Genomic DNA, 22,058 nt, shown 5'->3' with positions numbered 1-22,058 from the left:
TGAAGCGAATGCCTACACTGCACATTGTGGCTGGAGGTTCAGGTCACCACTGGGTCTATGTTTTCTGCATTCGGTAGGGCTTTAACATGATGATTTGACTCCCTGCGTTCATGTAGTCTTCTCACAGTGGCCCGGGATGTCAAGCTATGCCACAATAACTTGATATCTTGCTGTGAGAAGACTACAGGCTAGCCTGACTCTTTAATTTGAAGGGTGGGCGTGGAAATTCTGGGTGACACAGACATAGTATAGTATAAACTATAACTACAAGACAGTCTCTCACTACATTTATCATTTTATGGGTGATTTACGGTGGCGGTAGGCTTGAAATCATAATAATATCAACGAGTCCCAAAGATCATCCACGTTGTCCTTGAAAACCACAAGCAAAAATGTGACCGGATTTGCGAAAAGGGGCTTTACCCGTATTTAATAACAATAATCAATCAATCAAAGGAGTCTGCCAGTGAACTGGCCGAGTCAGCATAATTTTAGTCTCGCGGCGCCCGACCCTAAAAAGAGGGTCTGGTGAAACTGTGTACAAAAAGTTTGAGCTCTGGAATGTTTAATGGATGACGTTTTACGTGTTACGTAAGTGCACTGTTTACGTCACAATATCCATTCAACCAGATCCGCTTACAGCATCACCAAACCAATAGCGCTACTTTATTTATTCAACATTAAAACGAACCCAATAGAATTGTATGGCTGTTTTCTCAATGAGTTTAAGCAGCAGAGTCACCGGATGTAATTAACCGTAAGCCGCGAATCTTTTGAAATGTACACATTACATAATCAATTTGAAATGGAGCGATCTGATTGGAGCTTCCAACATTCCGGCAGCGCCAAACTTTTTGTACACAGTTTCACCAGACCCTCTTTTTAGGGTCGGGCGCCGCTAGACTAGCATAATTTTTGCTTGTGGTTTTCAAGGACAACGTGTATTGATATTTGAAGCCCGCTATAGTTTTCAAGCCTGCCACCGTGAATACAGTGAATCACTGTGTTGTAGTTATAGCTACTATCCTATGTCTTTATATCACCCATGCAGAATTGCGAATTGCCACGCCCACCCTTCAAATTGAAGATTCAGGCTAGCCTGTCAGTAGCTTTGAACTAAAAGGTTTCATTATGGCACACGCTGGCTTTGAAGAGTCCGCGCTAAGCAGCCTGTAAAATTATGATTGAGCATGCATTTGCAAGGAAGCAATATAAGGCCAGGCAAACTTGGTTAGTGGTTTCTCACCCCTCCCTCCCCCCGCATCACTTTTTACCCCACCGCCTCTAATTTCATTATTGCTGTTATCAATCACGTGCACACATATTTTGACTCTAAGAAGACTGGCTATCATTTTACAGCACAGTAAATGTCACCTGCACCTCAGAAACGGTGAGTACTAGTGTTTAAAAGGCTTATAGCTAGCCTTTATACTAACAGACAGCTTGATTTGGAGTGTTTCTTTAATAATGAAAAACAACCTCTGGTCCGCATGGAAATCCAATTTCTTGTGGATGAGAAACAAGTATAATCAAGTTTGCCTGGCCTAAGTGGTCTATGCATGGATGAAAGTCAAACAGACACCTGTAGATATAACAGAGAAAAATTGACACAGGCAAAAACTTGCACGAAAGAGTTGTTGTGTAGATGTGTAGCTAAAGGATGATCTTTATATTTTAGCCTGCATAGCATTATTGCTGTCCAACTGCTTGGGTTTGCAGTGTCAGAGTTGTTGGTAACTAGTTACTTTGTAACCAAATTACGTAACTAGTTGCAACTGTCTAGGATATATAGGAGTCGGGTTAAGACAGAACATACCAGTATATAAATATACACACGTATGGTGAATACTTAGCTTGCATGCGTGTTGATTAGTGTATAGCTATACTCATTGTGAAATAAATGTTCAGCCTTACGGCTTGAGGATTATTATTACTTTAAGCTTCATTTGATAAGGCATTTTATATCTAAGGATCATGGCGGTGATATATAATAATAAGTGCATAGCTGGAAGTAGCCTCCCAATAACTATAATTATAGTCAGTATTTAGCAGCATTGATTAAGCATATAATCCAACAACTGCATGTGTTACTGTATAATACTCTCAATAGCAGCTTGACATATTATATTGAAATATGTCAAGCGATTAGCCAATAGAATTAGTATTACACTCGTTTGTCAAGCTCCCTTGACAAAAATCTATAATACTAATTTGATTGGCTAACATAGTGTGGTGTGTTTAAATTAGAAGTAAATGTCCGACTTGACAACTATTGTTACCATAGTGATAGATGCCCCAAGGTATAACACAATATGGTTGCTTAGAAACAGTTGCTAGGTAACCGTCGCTAAGGTAAAAGTCATTTTGAGACCATAGCAATGGTTGCTAAGTGTGACTGGTCTTTTGCAATGGTTATTTTTTGAAGTTCTGTTGCCTAGTAACAGTTGCTATGGTTGTCAGATTAATTTGCAATAGGACGGATGGCTGTGGTATTCGGGATTAATAGTTCTCACATTGTAAACAGGAAGGAAATAGTGCTCGGCTTCACCTCGCACTATTTTACTCCTTCCTGTTTACAATGCTCACACTATTAATCCCAAATACCACAGCCATCCATCCTATTACATATACTAATAGTTAATGCAGAGTGGTGCATATGTTATCTTAGACTCTATTTAGGCTGTTTTGGGTGGGTAATACATCTCATATACTCCACGCCTTCAGGTACAATATAACATATGCTCAAAATCTAGGTTTATCCAATCGCTATGCATTGTTCACGCGCAGTGATTTAACGAGCGCTATTATTTTGTCACGTGAGGATGCATAGTCGCCATGGCGTAGTGAAAACCAGCCGCTTTTGCCAAGCCTACAGCAGAAATAGCCGTGGATGAGGTAAGTAATCTGAGTGTAATGTGAAATAGAGTCTAAAGCAGTTATATGGGCACAATGTGGAATCTATGAAATTTATAAACCCTCAGGCCCTTAGTAGCGCCCTCGCTTCGTTTGTGCGCTACAGCCCGGGCCTTCGGGTTTATAAATTTCATAGACTCCACATTGTGCCCGTAAAATTATTATATATTTTTTCTACTGTAATTCACTTTCTTTCTAAAAATAAATTTCATATAGGGCTGGCCGTATAGTGATGCTATAGAGCCTAAGGTAAATATTTTCTGGGGCTCTTATGATGTTTTGTACATAAATTAGTTGCAAGAAAGTGAAAAGTTAAAATAGTAAATAAATTAGCACAGTGTGTTTCTATCTGCTAAGGTGTCTAGGGGCATGCCCCAATAGGAAAAAATTGAAAACCCAGCCCTTTTAGGTTGAATTTTCAGTTCTGACTCAATGCAAGTTGTAATACTGATCAGTACATGCATGCATGCATGTGTATTGCTATACCAGCCAGTTTAATAAATAATGTAGTCAATACTTTGAATATTAACAAATATAAGAAAAATTAGGAATTTTAAACTAGAGTAGGGACAACATATAGTACCATGATAACAAGAGCATATAATTTTTATACTCTTGACAATAAAAAGTACTGAAACAAGCTGGATTGGAGTATAGTGTGTAATGTCCAATTGCTATAAAACAATAAGAAGCAAATATCCCTACTGTGCGTTTCAATCTCTTGTACTTGTTTGAGAACTTTTTCTGCAAGTTCATGACCACTAAACACACTGTATAGTAGTGCAAATTATAATTTAACTGAATTTTGTAAACAGGTCTTTAACATTCATCCAGGAGCTATATATAGAACTAAAATTTTTTATTCATTTAGGCTGAGCAATGTTGGTGCTAACTATTGACCAGATTTGATGTCATTAATTTCCTTCAATTTGTCTGAAGCTATGAATCATTAAAGTTGGTATATTGGATGTGTACGTTGGAAGACGCCTTTTCACAAAACCAGTTACAATATTACACAATTATAGTTAATGACAGCACTATATACGGGTATTATATGCAAGTATAGTCAAAAATCTTTGCTGATTAGCTAAATGTATAATACACCACATAATTGCTATTGATAAACTGTATTCACTTAGAAGTTTGTCAAGTTATCTTACTAACTTTGTTTACATGTACATGGTAATAGTAGCACTTAGCTATAGCTATATATGTGGCGGTTAGCTTGACACATCATGTGAAGAAACTCAAAGAAAATCATGAAGGAAAATATGTTACCAGTCTGGAAGTGCACAAGAGAAGCAGCTATAGTACAGGGGCGAATCTGCTGGGCTCAAAGGATTAGAACCCCCATTAGGCAGATGCCTGACTGCTGGCAAATTTTTCTTCTCAAGAAAACCAGTACAAGACAAAACACTTACTACTACCTTTGTTTACAGCAATAATACTTCAAATATCACTTGAAACTGCTATCTTTCTGTGATAAGCACCTCTAAAAATAATTATCATTTTTACCTTATAAAGCAACTGTTAAAGGCTTCAATTGCATTTCTAAAGGCCTAAATGATAAGATTTAACAGTGAAACACATCTGGGAGTCTACCATTATGAGCGGAGCTTCCCCTTTTAGAAGTCTGGATCCTGGCGCACCTGTATGTAGTGAACAGTGCCTTGGTACAGTCACAGCAAACGTTCAGAAATGCAAGTAGTTCAGTTAACTCTTGTCTGTGATGATATTGGACAGCTCACTCAGCACAGCAACGCCTACAACCCATGTCCACAGGTGTACATGTTACGTAATACTATAGTGTATAATTATAATGTTGCCACGCCCATGGATGGAAGCCCTACTCAATCAGTCAATGATCCTTCACTGGTACAATAGGGTAAAAGGCAACACAATAGCGCATGCATTGTATACTTATCAATATGCCAAAGGTATCTTCTTAAGTGAATTTGAAACATTTTCAAAGAAGTAGGGCTGTAGCTCTACCCTGTTTTCTGCTATGCTTGACTAGAAAATTCTCTAAAATAAAAAAATTAAATTCTGTAGCAACTTAGCAAAAACGTTTCGGGTTGATCTGAAGGCACTTTTGGGCTTGATTTTACTCAACCAATACTGTCATGTCGTTGTGAGGAAAAATCGAGGCAGGTTTTTGGGTGATATTTTATTGCGGGCCACGCCCACACCTTTATTGTCCCTACTATATAGTACTATCGTACTGTATGATATTGAGGAATCTTTCATGAATATAAAATAATTAGCTGCAATTTAAAGTTTAACACAGGATTGTGACTTTATTATTACAGAGTGGCTGACTGCTCTGTTGAGTATATCATGATCTTCTTTATAACTTAGTGGTCCAGCCTCCTTTGTTTGTTAACGGCACTACCCATGTTATATAGCCCAGTGCTATAACTTGTTGCCTACTTTGCCTATACCTGTAAGGCTAGCCCTACATATGCAAAAATCATGCAAACATTTTAACCCAAATTCTTTTGCATGACTATAATATATTAGTTATATTTACTAGCCAGTATTGTGCTGCAAAAGATTGAGATGCTCTAATGGAGCAGTCACATAAATTTTTGTGTGAAAAATTACAACAAATTGCAATACTTTCCATCATCCACCATACAGAAAACTATTAGCAGAGCAGTCCATGTATCTTCCAGGGTTTTCTGAAATTTCAAATATACAGCTGATCTTCAAGGATATCTTGTATGGAGATGATTGTAAAACAGTTATTATTGGTGCTACTACATCTGATGGTTTTCATGTCCAATTCTGAAAGTAAGTGTACACATGTACGTATGTTTGACCTTGCATAAAAGAAGATTTTGTGTTCTTAATGTCAAGAATTTATAACAGCTAGTGCATGGGGAGGATGTGTACTCACATACAACATACCAGAACATGATAGTGCAAGTGTACATAGAATATTAGTACTGCATATAACGCTCTTTAATAATAGGTCAGTGCAATACTAAAAGACATACAGTTGATACTCATAGATTAATCATAGTACTAATAATGTTATCTCAACAATCAAAATTACAACGCATATACTGATGGCTTCATCCGCAAAATTAAGGTTCTGCCATTAACATAGACAACCGCAGTGTATAATTGTGATCTGCCATTGCCTTGACTGTTAGCAATAGTATGATTTACCACTATAGTTAGTAGGTATAAGCATATGTTTTATATTATATGGCTTTGCTCAATGGCATGTATATTTTCTTGATGCTTGAGTGATCACACCTTTAATCTTTGAATGGGAATAATAATTTTTGCAGTCATGAAGATTAACATACATACCTCTATCCTTTTATGCACCATCTCCATTGTTCAAAATAAAATAGCCACACAAATCTTGACTTCACATGTTCTGGATTCTCAAGGGAAGTATTATTGTATTAGGGATCTAGCAAATTTACTGATGTCCCTTACAAATGCTATTCTGCAGTTTTGTACTTTTAGACATCCATGTACCACACAATAAGATTACATATATGACCTAATTTGGGAAAACTGTTAATCTACACACATCAAATAGATTGTGAGATATGCAATTTTAGTCCAGTGTAGCTTGGGAAGGTCAAAAACTATGAGTTTGAAATTTACACCGTGAATGCAGCCAGCCATAGTATTTATTTCACTTTAATTCATAGCAAGCTAGCTATAGGTATAACCACGATTTTGAGCACCTTTATTAATAATAATAATAATATATTGCTTTACAGAATTGTGGTAGCTCCATGATGGTATCTGTAACACAAGCATGTCACCATGGGTGGTGGGGCAATTGATATATGAACAGAAAATGGCTGAGTGGTTCATGTGTCTCCTGCCTTAATACTGGGCCTTCAAGACCACCTGTGCCACCTCTAGTCTCATGCATGTTTCAGCTGGCCAGTGGGATTACAAGGTGCCAGAACATTCCCCGGCAGTGGCTGGCTTACAAGGTTTCAGGGCATCACTAGAAATCCACTCATGAAAACAGCCTGAGCAAATCAGAGGCATAGCTGTGGTGCAGATGTGTAGAGTATTGGTGTGGCTATCCATTCATGGTGAAAAGTGAACTTCACTGGTGTGTGCGTAGATTGACACTTATCAAAAATTTGGTCAAATATTTTGTTATTTATAAATGGGTAATCACAGCAAATGCACACAGTAAATATCAGTAAATATAAGCCATGACGTAATTTATCACTTCAGACATGTTATGCATGCATCAAGACACACGGTAGTGTGTCGTGCGGCCCAAGAAGCCGGCTCGCAACACCCGTGAGCATATTGACAGGAAGAAAGAAAACACGATTTTCGCACCTCCGTAGCAGAGGCGTAGCTAAGGGGGGGCATTTGCCCCCCCATCACTAAATGATTTTTTTTTTTTAAACCTTCGTCACAAGTTTACCAGTATTAAACTGACACGCAAATGACTGTAAATTATGTACACTACTACGCGGTATCACCAGGGGCTGCTAGTGAATGCGCACACACAACATTCAACTCGCTCGCGAATCCATCGAACGAAAATATTAGACACATACTTCTATATTTAGCCTAGATTTCTCGCGTGATAGAACATTTTTGAATATAAAAAGAGTGACCCGCTTCTCCACGGCAGGACTCACAACTCACAAGTGACAAAGGAGACCAGATGACGCTATGAACCTACTGTCTACGAGGTGATAAAGTGTTAGCTAAATAAATGTACCAAGTTTATTTTATCATGGCGAGTCGATCACACTGGACCTTTGTACGTACGGCAGTGCAGTCTGTTTTTACTTAGTCAGTCAGGTGGATCAGTAAAGCTTACAAGTTCTGCTAGCAAGACAGGTGGGATTTCGTGCAATACATGGCATTTCAATTTCGCTGAGTGAAGTGAGTGAATACGTCATCCTATCAGCAGTGTGCTAGGACTGCAGCACAGGCTGTGGCTAACGTAAAGTAACCTGTATTTGCACTAAAGTATTAGCTCTACCGGACTGTGGATGAATTTGTTGGAGTACAGTTGTGGCACGTGCGATGATGCTCGACAAATATAGCTACCTCGATTGGAAGCAGTCTGTACTGAAATGGTTACGTAGCTAGTTATTTAAGCTGTAATAATACAACACCGTATGTTGGCTAGCCCACCATTGGGTCATTAGCCTTTTTTGCAATTATGAATGATTTTGAGTGTTTCGTGGGGACATGCCTGCCCCTCCATCACCTTCTGGCTAGCTACGTCCCTGCTCCGTAGTTCTGTGCTTCCTTATCGAAACAAGATGATTTTTGCTGTGGACACACCCACCAACTTCAGTACTCCACATACCAAATTTGAGCGAAATCGCTTAAACCGTTCCCGAGATATTAGTTTCTTAGTTGTTTTTTTTCTTCGTCTTTTCGTAACCTTACAAAATCTGCCATAAAACGCGAACTCCATATCCGATTACCTTGAAATTTGGTACACAGAAGGGGGGTATAAAGGCGCATATTAGTACCAAGTGTGGCTGGAATACGATAAACAGGCAAAGAGTTATTAGTGATTATTTACGAAAAATAACACCAATATGTTGTCACGCCTACAGGGTAATCCGCTTATGGGAAAAAGCTAAAAATCGGTGGGTGAATAGGTTAACTATTGAACCTAAAACCCTTTGTGGTTTGAAAGAAATCGAGTTACAAACCACGAAGATACAACGAAAAAACCAACAGTCTGTAAAAAAAAACGATTACTTGCCACGCCTACCAGATAAACCGCTTGGAGTAATGCTTTGAAAATCGCTGTACAGATGAAATAATCATCTTAGAAAGGCTCTTCAATGGTGTAGAAGAAACAGACTTAAAGCCACAGAGTTAATCCAACTTGGTGTAGCGAGATCGAGATACTCTAATAGAGCAGTCACCTGAAGAGAATTCAAGAGATCAGCTAGAAACAAGTAACCCATATAGAGATCAGCTACAAACAAAAATCACCCTGTAGAGAGATCAGCTACAAACAATTCACCCTGTAGAGAGATCAGCTAGAAGAAGTTACCTTGTAGAGAGTCCAGCTACGAAAAGATCACCCTGTAGAGAGTTCAGCTACAAGAAGTCACCTTGTAGAGAGTTCAGCTACAAAGAAACCACCATGTAGAGAGTTCAGCTGCAAACAAATTACCCTGTAGAGAATTCAGCTACAAACAAATCACCCTGTAGAGAGATCAGCTAGAAGAAGTTACCTTGCAGAGAGTTCAGCTACAAAGAAACCATCATGTAGAGAGTTCAGCTGCAAACAAATCACCTGTAGAGAATTTAGCTACAAACAGATCTTCCTGTAGAGAGGTCAGCTAGAAGAAGTTACCTTGTGGAGAGTTCAGCTACAAACAAATCACCCTGTAGAGAGATCAGCTAGAAGAAGTCACCTTGTAGAGAGTTCAGTTACAAAGAAACCACCATGTAGAGAGTATCCTGTAGAGAGATCAGCTAGAAGGATCAATATATGTATTATATATATAATTTGTACATAAAATCAGAAATATTTAAAGTATTTAACATCTGCTTCATCTTTTCTTGTTCCTGAGGTAAAGAAAAAAAGATAGGTTAAAAAAGCCCCAAAGCCAGCCATAGGCCGGCTATACAAATACAAAAAGAAGTGAAATCTAATCCAAAACAGCCAAGCTGTCAAAAAAGAGTGCAGCCCTCAAAAAGGCTATGGTGAAAAAAGATGTGAAATCCAAGGTGGCGGCCAAGAATGGCTATGATGGTAGGTTAATGGTAAAAATTTTAATAACGACAATTCAGGTGAATTTTGTGCCAAGACCAAGCGGCACCAAATTCACCTGAATTGTTGTTATTAAAATTTTTACCATTAACCTACCATCACAGCCATTTCTTGGCCGCCACCTTGGATTTCACATCTTTTTTTCACCATAGCCTTTTTGAGGGCTGCACTCTTTTTTTACAGCTTAGCTGTTTTGGATTAGATACATATATAACTACATTTTCTACAACTGTGATCCCTGGCAAATGAGCAGATGTGCTTTAGGATTTTTAGAAAATCTGTGTTGCTATTAGGCATGAGTCAATATACTCACCCTAAAAAATGTTTTCAGGAATTTCCCAAATTTTCAGTGTTCTCATTGTGCTTACATTGTTAACACATTTCTTACAAACATATTGGAACAGTTTAATCAGTGAATGTTCTCTTAGAGTATTAAGTTATTCCATTAGAGAGTATCAATATCCGTCCACTGACTGCACTATTAGAATGTATCAATCTAATTAAGCTCCATAGTTTGAAATATCCACCTAGTATACTAGAATTATGCTGGCATAGCACGTGCTATGCTGGCATAGCCTATTGTACTTTTTATTATGCAGGCTTATTTGTAATATTTCTTATTCTTAATGTTAGATTTTATATTAGATATACACCACTTTTAAATTTTAAGACATGGCAAAGGCAGCTAGGTACATGTATTATTCTTGTGCAGCAGCAATTTCAGTATGCTTCTCTAATTATCCAATATTATATGTATCACTATCAATGGTACGTAGCTATATGTAGCATTCTATGAGTCTGAATAGAGATCCCTGCATGTCACTGGTAAAAAAGAAATGCAGTACCTAAAATACTATGGTAGCACCTATAAAAGTGCTAAAATTTGACTGCTCTAGCCAAAAAATAGCACCTCTATAGGTGCTACCATAGCATTTCATTTTTAACAGTGCATGTGTAACAATTTCAAGTGTTAAAGTATTTGATATGTGCCATTGTGGTCTTACAGCAGTTTGAGCATGTTGATGTACTTGACTCTTGTTTTTTTGTTTTTTTCAGCAAGCTCTATTTCCTATATTAAAACAATTTTACACTAGTATTGTAATGGTCTCTATACTAGCTTATAAAATTCCTTCCAACTGTAATTATTTGGACAACTATGTGCATGCTTGTATGCATGTATCGTAGCTATACACAGAAGCATTTCTGTTTATACCATAGAATGTACATGTACCAATAAATTTACATGTACATGTACAACAGTCTATACAAACAGAGCAGTACTGTATAGTAAGGATCCACAAAATTAAATGGCACTGCTCAAAAAAGTCATCATAGAAATATTTTACACAATGAAAACTACATTGACAGAAGGAGCTACTTTTGTGCTCCTGATTTATGGAAACTATAGTCTTTACCATATCCAATGAGTCCGAATAGAGATTTATGTGTCACCATTTCAAGTGTTAGGTTTTAAAGCATTTGACATGCTCCATTATCGTCCTAGAACAGTTTAACATTTGGCTCTTCTTTCATTTATTTTAAAAATTATTTTTACACTAGTTTATGTAGTTTTTATAAATCCATTTATGGATACCACAATAATGACACAAAACAAAAGGTACTAGAGATGCTTGATATTTAAACACAATATATATCAAACCAATCATATAACTTGCATGTACAGTAGTCAGTACAAGCCAAAGTGAACAACACCAGTGTATTGTTTTCTTGCAGTTGAGTGTACTTTGTACCATACAGTTTTGATCTATCCTATAAGCACTATTTTGCAACATATAGCATGCTGTGGTCAGCAATGTGTATTATGTGTATGATTCCTGGTGTAGGTACAGCTTTGTGATCACAATAAAACTATATTATATACATAACATTGCTGCACTGAATATTATAATTATTGTGGTTAAGATAATGATATAGGATTTTGTAAATTAGTAGAGATAATTACAAAGGGGAAGAACATAATATTATAACTAAGACTATAAACAATTACTTTTGCCTGCAAGTCATCAGTATACCTGATTGGGCATGTGTTTTGTCATGCCTGGAAAAATTTTGTGGTTATCATCAAGTCATGTTTCTACCAAACTGATACTACCATGCATGTGTGTAAGGTTGTCAATGTTTTGATGGGAAATGCATACCTTTGTGTGATCCCTATCTACTTATTATTGTGTGTGATAAATTAATTGCTAACCTCATGCAGCTAATGGGCAAGCACTTTATGAGGTTGCTGTTATCTTTGATCCACCCGTTAATGGAAACAGAACTTTTGAGTATCCTGTTGGAGCTGACGTTACTTTGACCTGTTCAGTAACTCCTTCTCCTTCTCCATCATCCATCAATGAAACTAGGTGGTACTGTTCTACTGGGTGTGCTGTTGAAATTCATGCTGAACAGTCATTTACTATTGTTGATTTGGACCTAACTGATAGTGGAGAATTAAACTGCTCTGTTATTATTGATAGTATTGTATACACCAGTGAATCAGTTTGGTTATGGGTAGCTGGTAAGTTGAGTTTGAAATAGCATAAACAGTGCCGTAGAGTCTGTTCATGCTTCCACTGCTATTGCATAGTCACTAACACAATCTGATATCATGCAATAAGGCACAGTTAAATAGTAATGCTACATAATAATTATGCAGAATTGAATTATGTACAGGTTGGTGTATAATGCAATTATGTTTCTTGGTAGAGCCAGTTATAAGTTGCCAGATACATCCAGATGAAATTGAACCATTTTTAATATTTGCCAATATTGACAGTATTGGCAAAATAAACATTGATGGTACTGGTTATCATACTTTGATATCAGGATTAAGGAATGGAGTTGCTATTTATTATGATTACTATGCTGACAGGATGTACTGGACAGATGCAGATGATGGTCACATCAAGACTGCTCCATTAAGCACTGGATATCCTATTATTACTCTTGTTTCAGGTAATTTGTAAAGTGGTGAAGTGTTTAGGCTGATCTATGTCAAAGTAACCTAGCCGCAAAAGAATAATGTAATCTTTAACAACAGCATTGACATGTCAATAATAAAAATTCGTATTTTAATAAATAATTTACATTTTGCTTAACTACATGACTGCTAAATTAGCAGCAGTACTCAAATTTGATATGTGAATCACCAAACCTGAAGGATATAATTATATTTCTGCGGGAAAATTTGTTTCATTTGAAGACAGGACTAAATATGCATGAAAGTTGTATCACTGCATGTATAATATACTGGTGTAGCAACAGCTTCTTAGGCTGACTAGAATGTGTCTCAATAAGTTCACGGTTGCAGCCTGAAGGATTTAAGAGATTGCTGTGTTAGAGTATATTCTTATTTTGATACTAAGGCTATATATGCCTATAACATTGTAATTATTTCTCTGCCATATATGCCTATAATATTGTAATTAATATTTCTCTGCCATAATACTTATTGACTATAGGGATTATACATACTGCTCCAAATGGGTACTTACAATTTTAATTCTGCACTATAGTCCTGGCTATGTAAGAGTAGGCTGAAGCAGATTTTTACTTACTTAGATTGCATTCTTATTCTACATGACATGACATAATTATGCACATGTATATTTAGCCAATGCAATTGTAATTTGTGCCTGATATTGAGCATATTATCATTTATCACATTGGTATACATGTTGTAGAACTGGGCATTCCAGGTGGCTTAGCTATTGATTGGATCAACAAGAAAATGTATTGGACTGATACTGGAACTAATACCTTAGAACAGTCTGATCTTTTTGGATACTCTAGGAGGATACTTGTTAATGATACAGATGAACCCAGAGGAATTGCTCTAGACCCCATGAATGATATTCTGTACATGACTGACTGGGGTTCAAATCCTCGGATTGAAAAAATGCGCTTAGATGGCAGTGAAAGAGAAACCATTATTACACAAGACTTAGTGTGGCCTAATACTGTAACTATTGATTATTTTGAGCCTGCACTTTATTGGGCAGATGCTTGGACTGACACTATTGCCAGAGGAGATTTGAATGGAAACAATGTAGTCATTTTATTACATGATGAAGGTGCCTACCACCCATTTGGTCTAACTCAATTTGGCGACCATTTGTACTGGTCTGATTGGAGGCTAACTTCCATTGAAAGAATAAGCAAACACACTGCTGGTTTGGATCGTGCTAGGGTGACTGACGGGCTGTCAATCAGAAGGCCTAGTGGAATACATGTTGTGCATCCTTATGCACAAAATGTAAAATGTAAGAAAATTGTATAGTTACATTTAATGTTGCTTGTCAGTGTAACCCGGTCAGCAGGTCTTACCCTGTTGTGAGCGGGTTGCCACCGTCAACAGATGGTGGTTGTTTTGGTAGGTGTGCAGGGTTCCATGGATTCTCCTATTAATTCTCAAATAGGCCCCTTTTCAACAATTTTACATGATCATATGTATACAGCATGTTTTGCTACAAAGGCTTGGAGGTAGGAATGCTTGGGGATTCTAACATTCTCTGAAGCCACAAGAATTTCCGCATGCCAAAGAAAGGCAACTGCCTTTCCCTCCAAGCCATAGGAACCGTAAAACCTCTGGGATATTCCCTGCACACCCACCGCAAAGAATGTCCTCAAATCAAAATGATTTCCAGGTTGGTGTAAATGTTTGCTGCATCGCACTGAACTATGTTGAACTGCTTGTATCAAATGAACCATGTTGAACTGCTCTGGAGTGGACCTGCTAGGGATGGTTCGATCTAGTTCTACATACCCAATATAAACGGTTGTGACCTTGCAATTCAGCTTAGTTCTAATAAACAGAATAAGATGTGAAAAAAATACAGCTAAAATGCTTATGGTGACTGTAATGATGAAATGAGGTGAGCATGAGTTCTCCTGTGCATGTTGCTCACTCCTTAACCCAAGTAGTATAATTATAAGCACTGGTAACAGGGGATCAACAGGGGGTCAGGTTATGCTCCCCTGGTAAAGCTAGACTGACTGTGAGAGCAATTTAAGTTGTTAAATTCTATCAAAGTATTGTATTAAAAATTTGCTTGACTGCATGTTGTATCAGGGTGAGTGTTCTATATTAGGGTGACTACTCCACTAGAGTATATCGATCTTGCTTGACCAGTTTCTGAAAAGTAAACCTCAGTAGCTATCCACTTGGAGCTGCACTGGATGGACTCTTACTATGTACACTATCAGTTGAACTAAATAGCATACAAACCCTGTCAATAGATGCTTTCAATGCATCTAATGGTCCAACATAACTCCCAGTTCAGTGACTTCAGATACAAATACCTAGTGAGGCGGCTGTCTCACCTGCCTACACTATAACTACACCTCAGCAGGGACACAATTAATATGTAACTGATATCGGATCAACTATAGGTACATAGCACCATGTGTTCTAACATCTCTCCACGCGCCTTTTTCTTGTAACGCATGCGCAATGTTATTCTCCAATTATTGCCAACCCTTCTCACGTGTGTGCCTGCCCAATCTCCCCCCTAGTCATGGTGGAGCTTCGGGTTAGTCACTATCATAATACACACATGCATGCTTGACTGCAACATTAACCTAGTTTAACTAGTTAAACTCCATACAATTCCTATACATACGTATCTGATAAATGCATTATTTATGCTCATTATTTATAGTAATTTTTGTTATTGTAAATGTTCATATAGTTTAATCTAATTCATATAGGTCTTCCAGATTCAGTTAGCATCATTACTAGGACTGAGATGTGTTTAACAAATTTTGTCGTTTTATCATGGGATTCTGTCACTACTGCCTCGATGAGTGCACCAGTATCATATGATATAACAATATCACCATCTGATGGAGTAACGATGATGAGAATAACCAACACCTCCTACAATATTACTGAATTAACACCTGCCACCAACTATACTGTCACTGTGACCAGTAGAAATGATGTTGGTGTTGGAGAGGAAGCTGTGATAATGTTTCATATTCCAACAGTGGCAGAGGCTGTGCCTAAAGGTAAGACAACAATATGCACTGAAATTACAGCAGTTATGAGAGTTGCTGCATGTACTGAACACTGTAAGTATAAAATATTTCATTGGGAGAATTTTGCCTGAATTGAACACTGTCAAATTTATTGTGCACGTATAAAAAATACGTTTCCTGATCACAACACTAAAATACTAGTCATTATTTGCTGATTACACTAAATATGGTACATGAGGTGTACTTGTATACTTGCTGCTTTTTCAGGTGTTACTTATCTTACAAACACAACCTATGAATCAAACTTGATGATTGTCACATGGGATCCTGCTGTAAGTCCTTATTGTGGTGGAGTGTCACATTACCAAATGATAATATCATCTGATGATAATGATACCAAAATGGACTATATTGTCAATGCAACTTGTCTGACTGCCACGTTCCTTAATCTGAGAAGAAGTACAACCTACATCATCACAGTGGCTGGTGTTAATGATGCAGGAGTTGGAACGGCTGTTAGTATCATTGTTAGCACTGCAATAGGAAATGACTCAGACACTCAGCTACACAAATCAGGTATTCACATGATTCGATAATGTGAAATGCAACCCTGGCAGTATATCTATAAAACGTATTTACAGTGTATCAAATAATAAATTTTGCAGTTACAATACACAACAAAATTTAGGCATACATCAAATATGCCATCATAATAAAAGCACAATAGGCTGGAGTGCTATGCCAACATAATGCTAGTGGATAATTCAAACTATGGAGCTTAATTCCATGAAAACAGATCGATTTTCCCTAATAGAGCAGTCAGTGGAAACTGAAACTGCAATAGAGCACTCAAATGCATAGCTCCTTAGATCAATACCCTCTAATAGAACAGTCACTTCATAGTTAAATACTCTAATAGAGCAGTTACTGACTAAATTATCCCAAAACAACTGTAAGAAATGTTGTTAACTTATGAGCATAATGCAAGCATAATGGGAACACTGAAGAACATAATAGGTGAAAATTTTGGGAAATTTCTGAAATCATTTTGGGCAATAGTTAGACCATATTTGATTCAGGCCTACAACAGATCCAGATTGTTTACAAACATCATTATATTAACTTTATCTTGTAGGTGAGGAGGACACTGAGCTTTCCATGGCAACAGTAATTACTATTAGCACAGCAGCCACCTTTTTTGTTACACTTATTGTTACTACACTGATCATCATCACCATTACCAGCCTGTATTACAGGTATCGGTATGAACTCAGGAGAAAGATCAGAGAGTATGACGTTACCAGTGAAAGTAACCAGTTTGTTCTGGCGGAACGAGATCAAGATGATGTTAGTATAGAGAACCCAGTTTATGATACTATTCAGATTAACCATATCAAAGTGGAGTCTAACCCAGCCTATGCCACTCTGAAGTGATAGCTGGAAAAACATTGTGTAGCACATCTTCTACTTTTTAAAATATTATGCTTATTTACTGTTCATGTATAAACATTATACCCATAAAATGAATAATTCTATTCCAAGTATAGATCTCTTCAGCATGCATGTTGTTGTTGCATGGAAGAGCTCATTCACTTTATTACAATTAAATATACAGTACTGAATTGTGTGTGAGAAAACATGTGGTAGTTGATATTGCACTGTTCCTGCACCATGCCTGCACCATGCCTGTAATACTGTAAATTAAAACTGAAGCAACTTTTCATGTTTGTTGGTAAGCTGGACAATTCATAAAAACTTGGTTGAATTGAAAGTGGGTAAGAAATGAATATTTTAAATGTTTCACATCATAATTTTTGCTGGTGTGAACATCTACAGGTTTACATGTAGTAAGTCCACCTATTTTTTAAATTAATTTTGTCTGCATTATATCTATACAGTCTGCATATGTATATCCTTCTGTTTTTTTTGCCTATATATAAGAGTTCTTTTTTCAGGGTATCATGATGATGGACCTTGCACGCGGTTTAGTACTACTGTGGGATGAAACAATGACTTTAAAAAAAAGCAAATCAGATAATGAACATAACATAGAGGTCCAAAATGTACTACATACTGTGCTACACACAATGGCTGTGCAATTCTCGAAACAGATTTTGGTGTCAAGACTCTGACACTCTAGCATTAATAGATTTGCTATCTCACAGGTGTAAGATTATACTTACGATGAATCATTTGACTCATTGACTTGTTGTATATGACTACAGAACTTGGGAAAATACTGTTTACTAGACTAGAATGTTAAAGGTATGCAATACTGGTATGTATACAGCACATAGAAGCAAACTTCTCTATATATTTTACCTCTGTTCTTATGGATATTATTGTAGATTTAATGTTATGCAGTTGCATGGATATACATACAGTACAAACAATTATGTAGAGTTAGGCTGTAAGCCTTTGTTTATATCCATATTCTGAACTAAAAGACCAATAGTTGTCTAACTTCGACTTGAAGGAAGCGATAGTATGAGCTGAGACTACTTCCTGAGGTAAACTATTCCAGCTATTAATGATATGTTGGGTAAAAAAGTTAGATCGAGCATTCAGTCTGGTGTGAGATTTAAAAAGTTTCATGTGATGACCTCTAGTGTTGCTGACATCAGTTAAAGTAAAGAATTTTGTAGGGTCTATCTCATAATACCCATTTAGTATCTTGAAGACCTTAATGAGGTCACCATGTTGGCGTTGACAAAATAAAGTGTGAAAGTCTAAAGACTTTAACCTCTTTCATATGGTAAGCGTCCAAGGCCCCTAACCATCTTTGTAGCCCGCTTTTGGACTTTCTCCAATACATCAATATCTTTAGCAAGACTGGTGCTCCATAGATGCACAGTATTCCAAGTGCGGCCTAACATATAGAAAAACAAATAGATCTTTTGAAATGTTGACAAACGTCCTTCTAATCATGGAGAGAACTCTCATAGTAGATGCTACTGACTGCCATGATGCTACTGTCTTAGAGCAATGCAAAGATGCAGACCCCAAGATCTTTCTCTTGGTCAACTTCAGTCAGTTTAACATGTTCACCAGAATTGTTACACAGAACATATTCAGCAACAATGTGAGAATACCCCACATGCATAACTTTACATTTCTGAGTAGGTTTAGTCTTAATAACCATATATGACACCAGTTTTGAATACTGTCAAGGTCTGCTGGTATAGTTGTGGGTATCCTCAAGGGTCTTAATAACTGTATAGATCTTAGAATCATCAGCAAAGTCAGTATGAACGATGTTTGGTATGTCCAGCATCAAATCCTGTTGGAGTTGAAAATGATGACAAGAAGGAGGAAATAGTGAATATGATGAACTCTTCTTCACATTGTCTGATGATTTCAGGTAAAATGTTCCCTATTGTGTACTATTATAGATGATGCAGCAAAAAATCATGGTAGCTAAATGAAAATCCTAAATGTGCAACTTACATGTCATAGGAAGCAAGTTCTACTGAAACATTGGATCTAAGTGACACAAGTCACGTTTTTTTATCAATGTTCAAACAATTTATATTGCTCTGAATTCTCTGGATGCATACTGTGAGTTCAATGAGTGATTCAAAGAGAGGACAATGTGAGTTCTCTGTTGTAATTTATTGAATGATGCAAGTTCTCTGAACAATGTGAGTTCCCTGAGCAATCCTTTCTTTGGAATCATTTTGAACAGAATTTTGATCTTGACAATGCATGCCGGCATTTTTTTCTTTTGTGTGTCCCTGTAGTAATTGTAATAAGTCCCCCAAACCCCCCAACTTTGATCCTGTAACCCTTGCTTTAATGAGTTTTATAAGTAACTATAACTAATTGTAATAATTACTATATAACTACTTACTCCTAGCTGGCCACTGGCACTGGACCTTCAGCATAATAATTATATGCATACACTAGATTTTAATGGCTACTTATGACTATACTGTACATATCTTGTTGTATGTATGCTGTAAAGCAAATAATAAAATTAACTTACTAAATGATTTACAGAGAAATTGTGTATGGTATTTACGATCACAGCTTCATAATGCAGATTTAAAAAGGTAGAGGCATTAGGAAAGGTAGGTAGGTACCTTATACCTTCTATTAAGTAAGCTGTAAGCCTTTAGCTATACATAGTGTGTATACGTTGAAAGTAGCTGCATGTCTCTTGCCAAATTTAGATGGAGCCCTGCTTTTTCTATAGCTACGTAGGTGGTTCCGGCCTATTTTATTTCACACAGTCCTGTACATTTGAGACATGTCCTCTGTGGAGCAAAAATAAGCAAACCAATCAGCAAACTAGCTACAAACCCTTTAGCTTGCAATCCTTATTGTGTGAAGTGTCATATGCATGCTAAAGAAAAAGTGGTCTGGCTATGTACATACCATGACTTGCAGACATATAACATATAAACATTAACACTGTAAAGTACGTAAAATTCCAAGAAAATTAAGTGGGATCTCTGGGTCCACTGTTTAGGTCTATACCAACTGGTTTAATATTCTCATCAGTATAGCACAGATTGGCTTTACAGGAGGTGCCTTATATGGGTTGAGTGACAATTGCGTGTTTTCACTTATCCTTACTATGGTCTCAGTGGCACTGGTGTCAATCTTCATGACCAGGATAACACCCCCCTTCTAGTTCTAGTTAACATATAGGTAACAGGGAGTGCCAAGGGTTGATTGGTGGCTAAGTTGTACTGATCATCCCTTATTATGTTTCACTGCATGCATGTTTTCCAATTGCAATGTTGTTATAGGTCTTCATCAAACAGAAGCTGCATAGGTTCTTCCATTGCGGTTAGCATATGGTGGTTAGCATATGGTGGTTAATTGGTCTAATGAATTTTCTTGAATTTCTTGTGCTTTCAATATCTTTAGCAACTAGCCAGATATTTAGCAGATTTAAAGTTAACGAAATTTGATCATACTACACAAATTGAAATCCTCACATAGTGATAAGTGCACGACCCAGTCTGACAAACCAATCTTATAATAGCCTTTTCAATTACCATGACTTGACATCCCATGACTAATTTTAGTCAGCCTAAAGCTGTTGCATATAGCTGGATATATTGAATTTAAAATGCCGAAACTTAAATTTTCATCTGGCTGCATGCCTGACCACAGTTGCAAGGCTTGAGGTAGTCAGCGCCCATGCAAACTTCTAAATTGTGTACAAGAGTCCCAATATTTAAGTATTTCTGCATTATTCAATAAATATTTCATGCATTTATATGTATTTATAGTTGGATTTCTCAGATAGTGTACGAGAGTCCCAAGACGTTAGCTATCCCTCGGCTGGAGGCTATACGCATGGTAACAAACACAAATATTCTCTGAAATACAGAATACAGTTAACCTCATGCACCATATCATACATCTAACTACAAACTTAATACTCTACTTTCTGAGCTGCCAAAAACACAAATGCTTTGATATCTGCTGCTATAGGGTTTTGTATTTGTTCCATTGAAGCTGGATCACGTTCACTTACAAGTACTACCATACCGGCCTCAGACAGAGCTTCTGTTACTTGTTCAAGTGTAATGTAAAGGCAAGGCCACTTCTTGCCTCCAAACATATAAAATGTTCCACGTTCCGGACTAACAGTCACAAACATCCCTCCTGGTTTGAGCAATTTGGCCAGACTTTTAGCAGCCCCTTTATATTCCTCATAAGACGTACATGCTGCTTCCAAACACAGATTAGTAGAAATAATTTCAAAGGGTTCCTGTTCAACAAGCAGTGGGTTTTCGTTTAACGCATCGCACGGTACAATGCTTGATACTCGTTGGCGCAGAAGTTCTTCTCTTTCGCGCCAAGCAGTATCTCCCGAAATATTCTCCACTTCGTTGACTACGAATTTGAAATGAGAGCTCCAGTCGTGTGCACCCCTTTTTCTTTCTTTCCACAACTCAACCTCTTTTCGTTCACTTTCAACATAAGCTGAAAACGTTATCTGGTTTACATAAGGAACCGCACTGATTAAGGGCGTTATTGCTGGCCCACCTCCAAACTCCAACAATCTAGCAGTTTTGTTGTCCCATTTTGAGTTGTACTTTGAGTAAAAGTTGTAAATTTGCTGCCATCGAAAAATAAATCTACCCTTCAAGAGCGGATTTCCTTCGTAGGAAGCATAGAATGTGTTGAGATAATCCTTGGTGTTGAATTCATCCCAGTAAGGATTTCGCGAATGATTTCCACTTTTAGATCTAAGCAATCCTCGAGATGAACCAAATCTTACAAGAGTCTTCAGTCTTCTCACGGATAACATGCTGTGATTGCGAGCGTGATTGTCACACAATCAAAGCCTGCCGGTAGCTACTCGCCTACTCGGGTATAGCTAGCTACTGTATCGTAGATCTATTACTGTATGACTGCCAGTTTCTCATCAGCGATCAACCATGCA

The 22,058-nt window shown here is 37.3% G+C and overlaps 2 protein-coding genes across 4 annotated transcripts; one reads left to right on the top strand and one right to left on the bottom strand.

Annotated features, from left to right (window-relative positions):
• Positions 1–896: 896 nt before the first annotated feature.
• LOC136269047 (low-density lipoprotein receptor-related protein 8-like) lies at positions 897–17,388 on the top strand. Of its 3 annotated transcripts, none has more exons than XM_066064510.1 (8): positions 897–993; positions 5,589–5,706; positions 11,889–12,191; positions 12,380–12,628; positions 13,357–13,935; positions 15,383–15,682; positions 15,920–16,228; positions 16,788–17,388. In XM_066064510.1, exons 2-8 carry the CDS (start codon positions 5,637–5,639, stop codon positions 17,084–17,086), a joined length of 2,109 nt encoding a protein of 702 aa, XP_065920582.1. In that variant the 5' UTR covers positions 897–993; positions 5,589–5,636; the 3' UTR covers positions 17,087–17,388. The 3 variants fall into 3 exon arrangements, with proteins under 3 accessions (XP_065920582.1, XP_065920580.1, XP_065920581.1); XM_066064508.1 differs by having other exon boundaries at positions 908–993; positions 5,554–5,706; XM_066064509.1 differs by lacking the exon at positions 897–993 and adding an exon at positions 3,834–4,695 and having other exon boundaries at positions 5,554–5,706.
• A 3,581-nt stretch (positions 17,389–20,969) lies between these two features.
• On the bottom strand, positions 20,970–22,058 carry LOC136269258 (indolethylamine N-methyltransferase-like). Its single transcript, XM_066064785.1, has one exon. The coding sequence runs from the start codon at positions 21,921–21,923 to the stop codon at positions 21,042–21,044; it is 882 nt and encodes a 293-aa protein (XP_065920857.1). The 5' UTR covers positions 21,924–22,058; the 3' UTR covers positions 20,970–21,041.

Source organism: Dysidea avara, chromosome 10 (assembly GCF_963678975.1).
Source record: "Dysidea avara chromosome 10, odDysAvar1.4, whole genome shotgun sequence".
Lineage (NCBI taxonomy): Eukaryota > Metazoa > Porifera > Demospongiae > Dictyoceratida > Dysideidae > Dysidea > Dysidea avara.
Note: the sequence above shows the minus strand (reverse complement) of the source record. Positions and strands in the feature narration are given on the sequence as shown.

Bases quoted from the DNA above. Each gene is read 5' to 3' on its own strand.
- LOC136269047 (XM_066064510.1), top strand. From the start codon at position 5,637: ATGGAGATGATTGTAAAACAGTTATTATTGGTGCTACTACATCTGATG. The intron at 13,936-15,382 runs GTAAGAAAATTG...TAATTCATATAG, and splicing joins TTATGCACAAAATGTAAAAT to GTCTTCCAGATTCAGTTAGC. The intron at 15,683-15,919 runs GTAAGACAACAA...CTGCTTTTTCAG, and splicing joins GGCAGAGGCTGTGCCTAAAG to GTGTTACTTATCTTACAAAC.
- LOC136269258 (XM_066064785.1), bottom strand. From the start codon at position 21,923: ATGTTATCCGTGAGAAGACTGAAGACTCTTGTAAGATTTGGTTCATCT.